The 12810-nt window shown below is 37.4% G+C and overlaps 2 protein-coding genes and 1 pseudogene across 2 annotated transcripts; 2 read left to right on the top strand and 1 right to left on the bottom strand.

Moving 5' to 3' along the window:
• Positions 1 to 2050: 2050 nt before the first annotated feature.
• Positions 2051 to 3201, top strand: LOC131220071 (uncharacterized). Its single transcript, XM_058215043.1, has 2 exons — positions 2051 to 2251; positions 2956 to 3201. Exons 1-2 carry the CDS (start codon positions 2051 to 2053, stop codon positions 3070 to 3072), a joined length of 318 nt encoding a protein of 105 aa, XP_058071026.1. The 3' UTR covers positions 3073 to 3201.
• A 1032-nt stretch (positions 3202 to 4233) lies between these two features.
• Positions 4234 to 5300, top strand: LOC131220525 (ATPase GET3C-like). Its single transcript, XM_058215389.1, has 2 exons — positions 4234 to 4486; positions 4743 to 5300. Exons 1-2 carry the CDS (start codon positions 4286 to 4288, stop codon positions 4968 to 4970), a joined length of 429 nt encoding a protein of 142 aa, XP_058071372.1. The 5' UTR covers positions 4234 to 4285; the 3' UTR covers positions 4971 to 5300.
• Positions 5301 to 8265: 2965 nt separating this feature from the next.
• Positions 8266 to 9487, bottom strand: LOC131220070 (26S proteasome non-ATPase regulatory subunit 4 homolog; annotated as a pseudogene).
• Positions 9488 to 12810: the final 3323 nt, after the last annotated feature.

The raw sequence follows: 12810 nt of genomic DNA, 5'->3' as shown, positions 1-12810 counted from the left end.
TGAGAGTGAGCCAATGGATCAAGAACATGAATATATAGTCAAGTTAGAAAATGACCTAAGTGAAACGTGGCCCTACAAGATAAATGAAGAAGTTGCTGCCCCTACGACAGTCATGATTATCATTTTAATTTCATTTGATGTTCTTAAATTATTATTCATTTATTTTAAGTTTGTTAGATAAGATTTATTTTATTGCATAAGACCTCGAATAAGAGTGTCCGTAGATATGCTAAGAGCTGATGATTGAACTTGATGGTTGATTTCTTATTCATAAAATGTTGCCGAGTATAAATGGAATTTAAATCTATCATAATATTAATAGATTGGTGCATTTTGTGTAAGCGTGTTAAATACTTTAAATACACTCGACAGTATATGCTAAATATCCCAAATCTCGGTCGTGCCTCCTTCGTAAGTCTCACAACTCAGGCTAAACATCGCTCGGCTGGTCCATACACAGCCTACACTTAGATCCGTATGCTCGAACTCCAGTACGGTCGAACGTTGGACCCCACCACATTCTATACTGGAAGTTTCCACCACGTAGTTCTTCTTGGTTTGAACCCTGGAACTCCATAACTGATGCTTAAACCTGACCATTAGATTCTCCTCTAGTAGATCTTAGATAATGAGTGCTTGGGATGTTTGAATAGCCATCCACAAAGGGTCCTCTAGAGTCGATGATCCAGAGGTGCCGGTCTTGCGGCTGATCACTCCGAATCATTATTGGATGGTCCGCTGGATGATGGAATTGATGAATTCCTTTGATATCCTGATGAAGGGCTAAGATATAAGCAGATGGATGTCTGTTGCTGGACGTTTCCAAGGCCTTAACATGTTGGAAGTTATGCGAGTATGGGATTTCTTCTCTCACTTATGTTTTCTTCTTCTTCTTCTTCTTCTTTTTTTTTTTTTTAATAAAATAAGTGGTAACTAGTTGGGATAATCTGAATCTGATGAACGGTTCGGATCATCAGATTCAGTCTGCTCAACTGATGGATTTTGGGTTGTTGAGTCTGGTTCTCACACGGGCATACCAAGGATGTTAGAAGGGGACTTTGGTCCTTTTTGCTGGCACCACCTCTTCTTTTTTGGTGCAGATCTTCTGTTTCCAGCGCACAGAGAGTTAGTGTGCCCTGGAATTTAATTGATCCACGCCATCAGTCGTACAAATTGGCAACCATCCTCATTCTATAGCAAAGCTTGCAACAATCAGATAGTCATTCTGCTACTTCTATTTTTATATATAGCCCGTCCTTGTGGGGATGGCACTAAATGGAACTTAACACTACCAAAAAACAATGTAAAGCTAACGGACGTGTGGCTGTTTTGGCTACGGCTAAAATTCGTAGCTGAAACAAAATAATCCGTAGCGAAAAGTACTTTTTAATGGTGGACATTCAATCTAGATTGTTTTCCCGTGGTGTGGTCCATTCGAGATTTAGTTAGATCTAATTTTATTGGATCAACCATAAAATGATATGAAGAAATGGATTGACGGCGTGGATTAAAACAAATAAATCATAGTGGGGCCCATAGAGCCCTACCAGATACAAAGTGCGAGTAATGTTTTTTTATTGAGACAATATGTGAGTTTTGTGTTTGAGGTAAAACAGTGGTGACTCATTCGTGTTAATAGTGGAAATGCTATATAATTATCCAGACCATCTACATAATAGATCTAGTTGTTAGTGTTTAATATTTATATTTTTTCATACATAAAAATATCTTAACCATTCAGTAAACGGTCCCTTAAATGTATGGTTATTAATATAGTTGATGTGTTAAATTATGGAAAACTCACAATTTTCGGATTTGAAACTAACCTCTCATCCCTCTTTCGAACGACGCCCGAGCTCTGCTGGTTTCTCATTTTCTTCTTCCGCCAGTGGGTGAGCTCCGAATCTTTGAAGGATTTCAGCCATATCTCTCCTGCCGTGGGTGAGCTTCTCTCGAAATCCCTATTTTTATTCCAAAATCCATTCCATTTGTCATTGCTTTATATTTTCTTCTCATTGGGCCATGGTTCCAGTTGGCATTTATTGTAACAATGTTGAGATTTAGCAATGTTGAGAAGTTCGACACTGCTGCCAAGATCAAGATCATAAAGGAGGTGAGGACATTCACTGATCTGGGCCTAAAGGAGGCGAAGGACCTGGTCGAGAAGGCGCTGGTCGTTTCGAAGAATGGTGTTGCCAAGGAGGAGGCGGGTCCCATTGTCGAGAAGCTCAAGGAGCTTGGAGCTACTATTGTATTGGAATGATTCAACCTAGTAGATTCTGAATTTTTCTTCTCTCATTTTTCCTTTTAGAAATGTGTTTTGATATGATAGAGTAATGGTAAAATGGGAAATTTTTTTCAATGCCATCCTTTTTTTAAATATGTTTTTTATTTGTTTGTGAAAAAAATATAAAATAAAATATACTAATCAGTTTGGTACTTATGACTATTGCATAGACCATATGGCTCCCTTGTGTACCTAATCTAATACGGTTGGTCCATAAGGCATGTTTTGCTTCATTATCGGGCCATCCATCAGATGTTTGAACCTTTTATGTGATGCCATGCCAATACAATCATTAAGTGGGTCACATTTATGATGGATCCATTTCGTTTTTCAAAATTTTTAACCGTCCATATTATCCTGGACATAGATCCACCTGTTGCATCTTCTCTGGCAATTTTATTTTTATTTTTTTAAATGCTTGCCGTACTATTTATTGGAGAATTATTCCCTGTACTGAGCTTTGGTTTTTCTTTCCGAAAGTTTGCATGTTTTCTTATCTAGTAAGATGAACTGATTGACAAATCGAAAATTCAATTTAGTTGTTATATGTTGCAGTTTTAACGTTAACTATGTAGTGATATATATATTCATCTTAGTTGCTAGTATGTTAATCTTTAAAATTATTTTATTACTGGCATGTTTTCATTCTCATCTCCTATTTTTCTAAGGGGCCGAGGCATATGGTTTTGCCACGTTGCAAAGTGATTAGAAATTGCTGTGGTAGTTCTTTGCAGTTCTCTAAGGAGATGGGAATATTTGATTTTTATATGGGCATTCTTAAGTAAAAATGATCTATCTAGGAGTAGTCTTTCCATGAATATTTATCTAGAGTTGTTTCCATTAGTATGGCATACTATTTTTCCAAGTTACTAAGAGAACATTTCATGGACTGTTTTTATAAAATCTTGGCTACTGTGAATTTCTTAGCCAAAAAAAAAAGAGCGTAGAATTAGAAGAAGAAGAAGAAGAAGAAGACTTCAATAATCTGTATATTTGACTTCAATAATCTGTATATCTGGTGTATGTATTTGGTATTTGGGGTTTAAGAAGAAGACTTCAATGCAATGGGTTGTATGGGCAATCCCATACAACTACCTTCCAACTGTATTCCTTGCGCTTGCTGTGTGCATCACATAATGAAAAGGGGAGAGTTATTTGATACTTAGGTGATGATGATGAAAGGTTTCAGTTTTTGTTTCTACACACACACACACACACACACACACACACACACACATTCTATCATAGTATTGGAATAAGATTATGACTTTTAGAGTCCCAAAATATTATTTTAATATACCGTGTTAATGAACTGATTCTGTTGATGGATGGAAGGGGCATTCTCTATCCAATTCTTTGTTCTTGTTATGTTTGGCATTCTCTCTTGTTGGCCTTTTCTTCTCAATCTTTGGTTTCTTCACCCGTTACTTGCATCAAACCTGATAACACTAAATGCATTTGAAGGGGCAAATTATGCATTTATGCACTCTCAATATTTAACTTAACAAATGAATAGATCTGAATCAACAAAATCTGAGCATGCTTGTGAGGATGGTGATCTCTTTATCAAAGAAAATTTCCAGAGGCAAGAAGAGACCTTAGTTTCACTCAACTGAATAACCACCATGACCATTATCAACTAATCTTGTTCTGCCAAAAATTCATACCCAAGTCCCTCTTACGGTAAGTTTAAAATGAAGCAGCACACTTTTGGGATGGAACACATACAATCGAAAACCTTCCAAGGGTCATTGTGATGTTTATATGCCATCTGATCATGTTTATCGGATGAAAGTAAAACACTGATATTAAGCTGATCCAAAACTTATGAAGCCCCCACTAAGGTTTCGGGGGTTCAATCCTCATCTTTTTTCTATAGGGTAGCCTGATTGAGTTTTAGTTCCTTGTTTCTAAGCTTATGTCCTAATGTGGGATGGTGAAATCGATGGATGAATTAGATGTCACAAGAACATTTATGTATGTCCATGCAATTAATTCATGTTTCTGCTTCCACTGGTTGAAACCGATGCTTGTTGCCTTACAAAAATTCTTGGTGTCAGTAATGAGTTAATAATCATACTTTTACAGATCAATCCTGAGAAGGCTAGGGAAGAGTTTCGTAGCTCAAGTCAGAAAAATGGAGGGACTGGAGTTAAAGACTTCATGGACAGTGTGGGCCTTGGTATGTTTGTTGAGCAGGTAAAACTCCAAAATTTTCTGTGAAATTGTTAAACAAATTTGTTTCTGCTTATATATGTGGTGCATAAATTTGTTGGTGAAGAATGACATTGCTGACAACGTGAAATTGTGGAAAGAAGAAAAGTAGAATGTGTTGCATTTGACGCATACTATCCCTTGCTTCATTATTTTGGTTGTTTAATTTATGATGATTGTTTCCTTCATGTTTTTTTTTTTGGTTTCTTTTTACCCTTTGTGATCTAGAAATACTCTTTAGGTTATGCAATTTGTTGAAGCACAGGAATATAATATGTTTAGCCATATTGTCTTTGATACTGCCCCCACGATGAGCAAATTGGCATCTATTTATAATTTGTTTGCTACATTTTCCTTAAACCCACAAACATCTCTACACCACACAGGTGCTACACAGCACACTTGTGACCATGCATCAGGTAGGACACTGCGGATGATATGTGGCCCAAAAATCCAGCAAGCAGACTAATTAATTAGGCCATACATGTAAGAAGAAGAAGAAGAAGAAGAAGAAAAAGCAACAAGCCAGCCATCCATATTCAATGTACATGTGTAGCTTACCTACCTTATGATTTTTTGGGCTAGGTCATCTACATGATGGGCTGGCCTGATGTCCGCCTAGGGTGTTCCCATGTGCCAGGCTGGAGCATGTGGCATGTGTAAAGGCACAGCTTGCCATGGCAAAGCTCTTTTTGCCACGTGAAAATGCATTAAGTCACTAACCATTCTACTCATTAATCTCATGTTTTGCATTGTGCTTTTATTAGGGTCATACTCTTCAGCTTTTGTCTCTGCCTGACTTCTTTGATGCACACGTACAGCACCTGCATGTGAGCAAACTCTTTTTTTTCCCCTCCACTGAGTGTGGGCACATCAGACCAACTTCTTATTTTATCTAGCACTTGGTAAGGGGAGATCCATAAATATAGAAAGGTACCTGTACCACACTAAGCTTGCAATGGTACTGAGTAGATGTGGGGCCTAAAGTGATGTATCCCCATAATCCAACCTGTCTATCAGATTCTTCACCTCAGAAAACACTTGGGACCGAAAACTCGGCCCAATCCAAACTAAGTTGGTCCACAGCAAAGTGAATGATCTAGGTCAGATGAACTCGACCCAATCCTCTACAAACTATGTTAGATACTCTCTATGGTTGATGTCTTTGTTTTGAAAGTTATTTGCAAGGTGGACTGTTAATGTAATCCAACATGTTAGACTCAGGACCTCCTTTATGAGTTTTTATTTAGTAGCTACTACCTTTTGAAATGCCAGGTGTCCACTTTGCAGTTTTGGGCTGATAGTGTTTGTAGTTTCATGGGATTTCTGAGGAAGGACGTGTGCTTTGACGAAAGACGCCATCGTTGCACAGGCCGAGGAGTTTGCTAAAAAAGACACTGAAAGTAAGAAACGTTAATTCAAATGGTGCAGGACTGGTTTTTCTTCTGAAGGGTCTGCTTACAGATATTTTCTGCAGATTTGGGAGAATTCTGTTGAAGGACAGGAAGTTGCAAATGGTTCATCTATTATTGAAAGGAAACAGAAGGAAGTACTTCAGGTGCTTTGTCACATTTGTTTATCTATCATATTTCTTATTTGTTTTCTTAAATCATATAATTTATGTATCTTCCTCACATTTGCTTTCAGGTGGTGGTAACTGAAGTACTTGGAGGTGGTAAGTTCTACATCCAAACAGTCGGTGACCAGAAAGTGGCTGCTATTCAAAACAGCATATTGCCCTGATCAACTTGCATAAATGACAGCCACTTGGTCAAGCCACGAGAATCTTTTTCCACCCAATCCCTACCCTGTAGTGTTTGCAAACTGTTCATCTAGCTGTCCTCAATGGAAACACCTGCTGTGATTTTTTTTGTCCGTAGAAATCTATGGTGGGGCCTACCTGTTATTACTGGTTCTTCTTCATATCATTTGGCTAATTAGTCTCTTCTTCATATCATTTGGCTAGTTAGTCTTTTCATTTATATAACCTAAAAGCTCGAGCTATGGATCACACATATGCATCCGAGAACAATCATATTGCATGCTTCGTTATATGTTATGCATTCCTTACATTCTATTAAATCTCACAAAGAATTGGATGAAGGGGGGAATAAATTAATATTAGTTTGATCCAAAACTTATGTGGCTTGCAATAGAAAACTTCCTCCCATAGTGTACCAAAGTAGTAGACCCACTTTTTTCCATTTACTCCACTGGATTGAGTTATTGCAGATCAATTCATTTAAGCATCCAAATGCACCTGCAAACATAAATTTAGATACCAATTCATGCATTAATTTAGATTTCTTTCCTCTCTAGCTTTTCTTAATTGTTGTATGGCTTTAATTGGTGTCTTTGCTTCTGACTTCTGGTCTCAAATGGTAAAAATGTGAAAATTTTAAAGATTTTTTAATGTGTTTTATGTGATTGTTTTCACAAGTTAAGTCTATGGAACATGGTTTTTATAAGAGATCCATGGTTCTGACTTTTATAGCTTCAAAAAGTTGGGCTGATTGGGATTTTTTTGTCACTTTCAGATTAAAAGATGCTTCGATGTTGTTAGTTGCTGGTGAACAGAGAAGTCATAGGTGAGTTTTTTTATGCTCTTCTATTTTTAGTGAATCGCGCCTCAGAGACAATACAAGCAGTAGATTCAACAACTGTTTTGTGAATTTTCTTTCTTATGTGTTTAACTTTTTTGCTAGAAACACCTTTCAAAAAAAAAATTTGCTAGAAACATCATTATGCATGTATTTACTCAATATTGCATGTAAGTCACAGAGGGAACCTGGATCCAGTGGCTTCAAAAACAAAAGCCGGCAGTCAACAACCATCATTGAGTACAATTGAAAATAAGTAACAAAACAATCATCAAAAAAGGAAATTACATGCATTTCTTGATAAATCCTCATGAACTAAACTATACTAATTATCATCACCACACCTGTACATTTTTTCTGACACTTGAATCCTCAGAAGTCCCACTTGCAGAAAGTTTCTGTAATCTCCTCTCCTTAACAAATGTGTTATCTCTTGAGTAAGGACCTCAATCACATGCTGATCTTCTTTGCCCTCTCCAAAAGAGGGCATTAATGCCTTGGAATATGCCTTGACTAGCTCTGCCATTTTTGTATGGCATCTTTTAAAAGACTAGCTATATTGATAGCAACACATGCCAACAGCATATGATCTTTTCTTTTCTTTTCTTTTTCTTTCTTTCTTTTATTTTCTTATCTAGCAACCACAAAATAAGATTCAGAGAGGAACTAAAATTCTAAGATACATATCCGGCTAATAGAGCCCTAACGAACCAAAGTCATACCTACATTGTTGGATTCTAGCCTCATCCTTCTTTTTTTTTTTTTTTTTTTTTTGATGTACAAAACCTCAGAATTTGGTTGCGTGTTTGCATGGTGTGTCACAGAATTCGATGACAGGCATGCATCCATTTTAAACCAGTGCTTTGGAAATAAATAACTTACAATAGGTGGTTGTTTGATTAATTCAAACTAGGAGGAATTTACCAAGGCCTCTAATTGAGTGCACAAATAACCTCCCTGACTGCTGCTGCTGCTGCCACCGTCAAAGTCCCAAACAAGAACAACTTGCACCACTAAATAACCTACAATAGGTGGTTGTTTGATTAATTCAAACTATGAGGAATTTACCAAGGCCTCTAATTGAATGCACAAATAACCTCCCTGACTGTTGCTGCTGCTGCCACCGTCAAAGTCCCAAACAAGAACAACTTGCACCACAAGAGCTTTACTTCAAGTCATCATAATTTGGAAACATTGAAACTGTTTAAATCAAATTCATTCATGGCTGAAAAGAGATGTCTACTTCTCACAAACTTTCTTAGGAGCCTTCTGTATGTATATTACAAACCTGACCTTTGGAGAGCATGTGGAGGCATGGACAGCTTACAGAGCACCATCACTTTTCACCTTCTCTTGGTGGCTTATCTTCATCTTTCTTTTGCTCTGTTTGACCTTAGAGAGATGCTAGCAAATCCTTCACTGAAGGATCATTAGGGTCAACTCTAGGAAGCGAAGAAAGAATAGATGACATGAAAGATTGGTCTCCAAGCACCTTGCTCATGTCATTCTGGCTAGATGTATCTTTTGCACTGTCCTGCACGGACATTTGAAGGGCAAAAGCCAACTCTTGGTCCTCTATAGTCACCTCTGACATATCTGTATCTCCCACGGACACACCACCAGATTGACTAGATCTAGGATCGTCCATTGACACTGCTAGGGCTTGCTCAAGCAAGGCAGTCTCATCCTCTGTGAGATCAGCTCTTTTGTTATTTGCCCCAGGACCTGAACTGCTTACAGGTTCAGCCATAGTTGCATCTTGAGAACTAGATGCCTGCTCCCCTCCTTTTTCTTATTTAGCAGCATCCTCTGAAGCTTTCTTAGCAGCAACTTCTTGCCTTGCCCTCTCCTCTTCTTCCATTGAAACCCGAAGGGCAAGAGCCAGCTCGGGATCCAAGTTAGGATCCACGCCAAAATCAAATCCAGACACACCACCTGCTGCAACTGCAGCAAAACTGCTTCCTCCTTCCCCATCTCCAGTGAATATGGGTGTACTGATAAGAACATCTGAAAGAGCACTGGGACTAGGAGGAACATGAACAATGTGACTACTCTCATTATTGTTTATGGAAGAAAGAAGGGCGTCCGGCTTTTCCGGTTTCCCATCATCTTCTTCACCAAAATCAACAATATCAAGAGCAACACTATTCTTTTTCAACTTTCTTCCTATCGTCTTAGGTACCTTCTTGTCATATTTGATAGGACTTCCAGCAAAAACTATAATCCTTTGTTGTTGCTTTTTGTTTTGGCGATGTTTAAGAGCCAATTAAGCTACTTGGATCCCAGCAGTCATGTTGATCTCCCCACCAATTTCTAGACCATGCATGCATGCCAAAATTTTGCCGAGATTACTTGGAGTGACCAAAACACGAGCGCCTTTCCTCATCCTATTAAATGAAATATTTAACCTAGATAAATATATACCAGTATCATTTATAATGCCATGCAAAGACCAAGCCAGAGGTTCTTCTTCATCTCTATCCATCTAACATTGGAGGCATGGCTCTTGAGCCTTGACCACTATCGGCCACTCTTTAAAAACATCAACCAAAGACCACCCACTGAAATTTGGCTGATAACACTTACCAACTCACATATCGATTTCTTAACCTTATTAATGGCATCGGCTTGGGGCCCATGCAAGAAGGTCATATGGAGAATGATTTCTACCATTTTTATCTTATATTTTATTGTTATTATGTAGTTCTATGATATCCAAAAATTTGGTGTGACTTATAAAATTTTTGCAAGGCTTTCTATGATATCCAAAGCTTCAATATATCTCGTTTCTTTTTTTTTTTTTTTTTTTTTAAGCATATATCCAATCCAAACATTTGGAATTTGGATGATATATTTGATTTTGATTTCTTCATTTTCTATTGTGTAGACTTACCTTCTCAAATAGGTTGGTTCGTTCAGGGCTTTGGAGAAATGGGTATATCTAGAAATGGATGTGCGCGTTGATTAATCAACGCACACATCCATGATTAGATATACTCATTTCTCCAAAGCCCTGAACGAACCAACCTATTTGAGAAGGTAAGTCTATACAATAGAAAATAAAGAAATCAAATATATTTTTCATTTTTAAAAAAAAAAATTTAATGAGAATCGCTGACGGCTAAAAACCGTCAAAAACACCGACGGTTTTAATCCATCGGTGAGCAACACCGACGCACCCTTTACCGACGAACCTTGCAACAACTAGAAGCCATTAGGGAAGGTCATTGCCGACGGTTTTTAACCGTCGGCATTGCCCTATTTTTTGGTAGCAATCACACATTCTAGTAAAATGTCTTTTATTTCTACTTACTGATATTTATTTCCCAACTAATTCATGGTTTTTCTAAGTGGTGTTATGATGTTTATTCTACGTAGTCTTTTTATCCAATGACTACATCTAGTTCTTTGAAACTTGAACCATGCAGCTGCAGAAGCAACAAACAGAAGAGAGAAAGTTGGCTCTGTGAAGCAAGTAGAAAGTAAGGCCCAACCCATGTGTAGAATCAAGAACCTATTTATAGAATGATGGTAGCGGTAAATCCACTTCAAAATTTTTACCTTCTGCACCTACATTAGCTTGTTGGTGTATTGTAGTCCCGGTGCTGGTATCACCATGAATTTTGGTACATGCGAATTCAAGTTTTGCATTTCTATTTGTATTTTAGGTCCTCTACTATTGTCAGTAGCATTGGGATCTAGACATTGCTATAAAATGAAAAACATTAGACCGAGAAAAAGAAAGAAACAAAGATGTTATGAAGCAGCATCTTTTATCAATAGAATCAATGCAAATAAGAAAATATCAAGTGTCTCAAGTGTAATAAATACTTAAATATATAATGATTAAAGTCTAACACATCCTCCACTTATGGCCACTGTCTTGCCATGGCTGTGAAGGTCAATTTTAAGTTGATGTGTTTTGGGGATATCCTATTGCCAATTATATCTTCTTCAATGTAACCAAGGGCACTGATTGGGCGGTCCTAGTCTTTTATAAGATCCATAGGCCCTAAGTTTGTACAATTGAGGACGACATTTCTTTGATCTACTCTAGACCATTGACCTGATGAGCCCCTCAATTTGTTGGCCATACTAAAAGATTTTCTCCAATGAGACAATTGTAACCAATCAATTTCCGTCATTGAAAACCACTTAAGAGAGAGATAATTAAAAAAAAAAGAAGCAAGGGTCCTCATTCACTAGGAAAAGCCAAATATTAGATGGCCATATATTCTAATCTTGGATATATTTTTTCAGCATGTTTCTCCCCCCCCGCCCCGCGCGCGCGCGTCAAAACTCCATGCCAAAGATATTGTACACATCCTTAGCCAAGGATTATATAATTCCTACATGTAGACTAAGGTTATTGTTTTGGTATTTGCATCAAGGAATTTTTGGGTCCTTCCAATCTTATCATGTCAATTATAGAGCTGATGAGTATGGCATACCATCTTCATATTTCTAGAATATTCTGGTCCCCAAGTATGCTCCAAGATGATTCTTACTGGGGAAACTATTTGCAGGTATTCAAACGTATACTGATGCTAGGCATTTTGCCATATCCGCACAGATACCGGAGTTCAGCAACAAGAACAGAACTCTAGTCCTCCGATACTCTTATAAAATTTGAGCAGGAAATCGAATGTGATGGTGGTGGTTACATAAAACGTCTTTCAAGTTATGTCAATCAGAAGAAATTTGGTGCTGATAATCCCTACAGGTTTGTTTTGTTATTCCTTCAAATATGCCATATGGTTCATATATTCTTACTGTTCTGCATACATCTTGCAAAGTGCTTGTGTTTTCTTGTCAGTTTGAGTGGTCTGGAAAATTGATATTTGATACATGTTTGGGATTTTGGGGGATTTATGTTTTTGGCACCAAATATCAGTTTGTAAAGGTAATATTGACATGTAAAAGAAAATCATTAAAATTGTTTAGGTAGTACATAAGTTTGCCAAAAAGAAAGAGAAATTTAGGTTTTTTGCTAATGGTTCATGTTCTATGTCTTCAGGCAACGCTGTATGAAGATTCAGTTTAGGGTCTCATCTTTTGCAATTCACTTCCTTGAGAAGGGAACGTAGGTTAGTTTCTTCCTCTATGTCACAGGATTGTACCAATCAAAAACCAAAAAAGTAAAAATAATAAAAATAATAAAAAATCACAGGATTGTACCAATAAAAAACCAAAAAAAAAAAAAAAAGAAAAAAAAAGAAAAGAAAAAAGAAAAGAAGACTGATACAGATGCACTCAGAAATTGTATGTGTCATATGTAGGCCCAAATAAAACCAACTAATTGTGCAGCCCACTCTTCTCAAGTCACAAGACCAAGATCAGATTGGTTGAACAATCCTAACCTCTGATTCGTGGACACTTTTTTTGTGGGAATAGGACCATTGGATATTTTTATTTTTAACCATCCAATCAATTTGTGGGAAGAGCTAAGATTATGATGATGAAAAAAGACATTTTCAACTGTGGGCGTCACTATTCCCACCACTTTTGTGGTGTGGTGTACTTGAGGTTTGGATCTATCTCAATTTTTTCTTCGTCATCTAAAACGATGTTAAAAAATAAATGGACGGTGTGGATATAATACATGTATATCATGATGGGACCCAGAAGACTTTGTGACATCAACACATCATGGAGGTAGGTAGGTGTGGCCACCACACAATCGGCTTCCACCATGAGACCAGCAACATA

The sequence above is a fragment of the Magnolia sinica genome, chromosome 12 (genome assembly GCF_029962835.1).
Source record: "Magnolia sinica isolate HGM2019 chromosome 12, MsV1, whole genome shotgun sequence".
NCBI classification, from domain to species: Eukaryota; Viridiplantae; Streptophyta; class Magnoliopsida; order Magnoliales; family Magnoliaceae; genus Magnolia; species Magnolia sinica.
This window is presented reverse-complemented; position numbering and strand designations above follow the sequence as displayed.

What these genes read in the sequence shown, in the direction of transcription:
- LOC131220071 (XM_058215043.1), top strand. Translation starts at nt 2,051, where the DNA reads ATGTTGAGATTTAGCAATGTTGAGAAGTTCGACACTGCTGCCAAGATC. An exon ending in AGGAGCTTGGAGCTACTATT is followed by an intron (nt 2,252 to 2,955) that starts GTATTGGAATGA and finishes TATTTTTCTAAG; the next exon opens with GGGCCGAGGCATATGGTTTT.
- LOC131220525 (XM_058215389.1), top strand. Translation starts at nt 4,286, where the DNA reads ATGTTTCTGCTTCCACTGGTTGAAACCGATGCTTGTTGCCTTACAAAA. An exon ending in TTGGTATGTTTGTTGAGCAG is followed by an intron (nt 4,487 to 4,742) that starts GTAAAACTCCAA and finishes AATACTCTTTAG; the next exon opens with GTTATGCAATTTGTTGAAGC.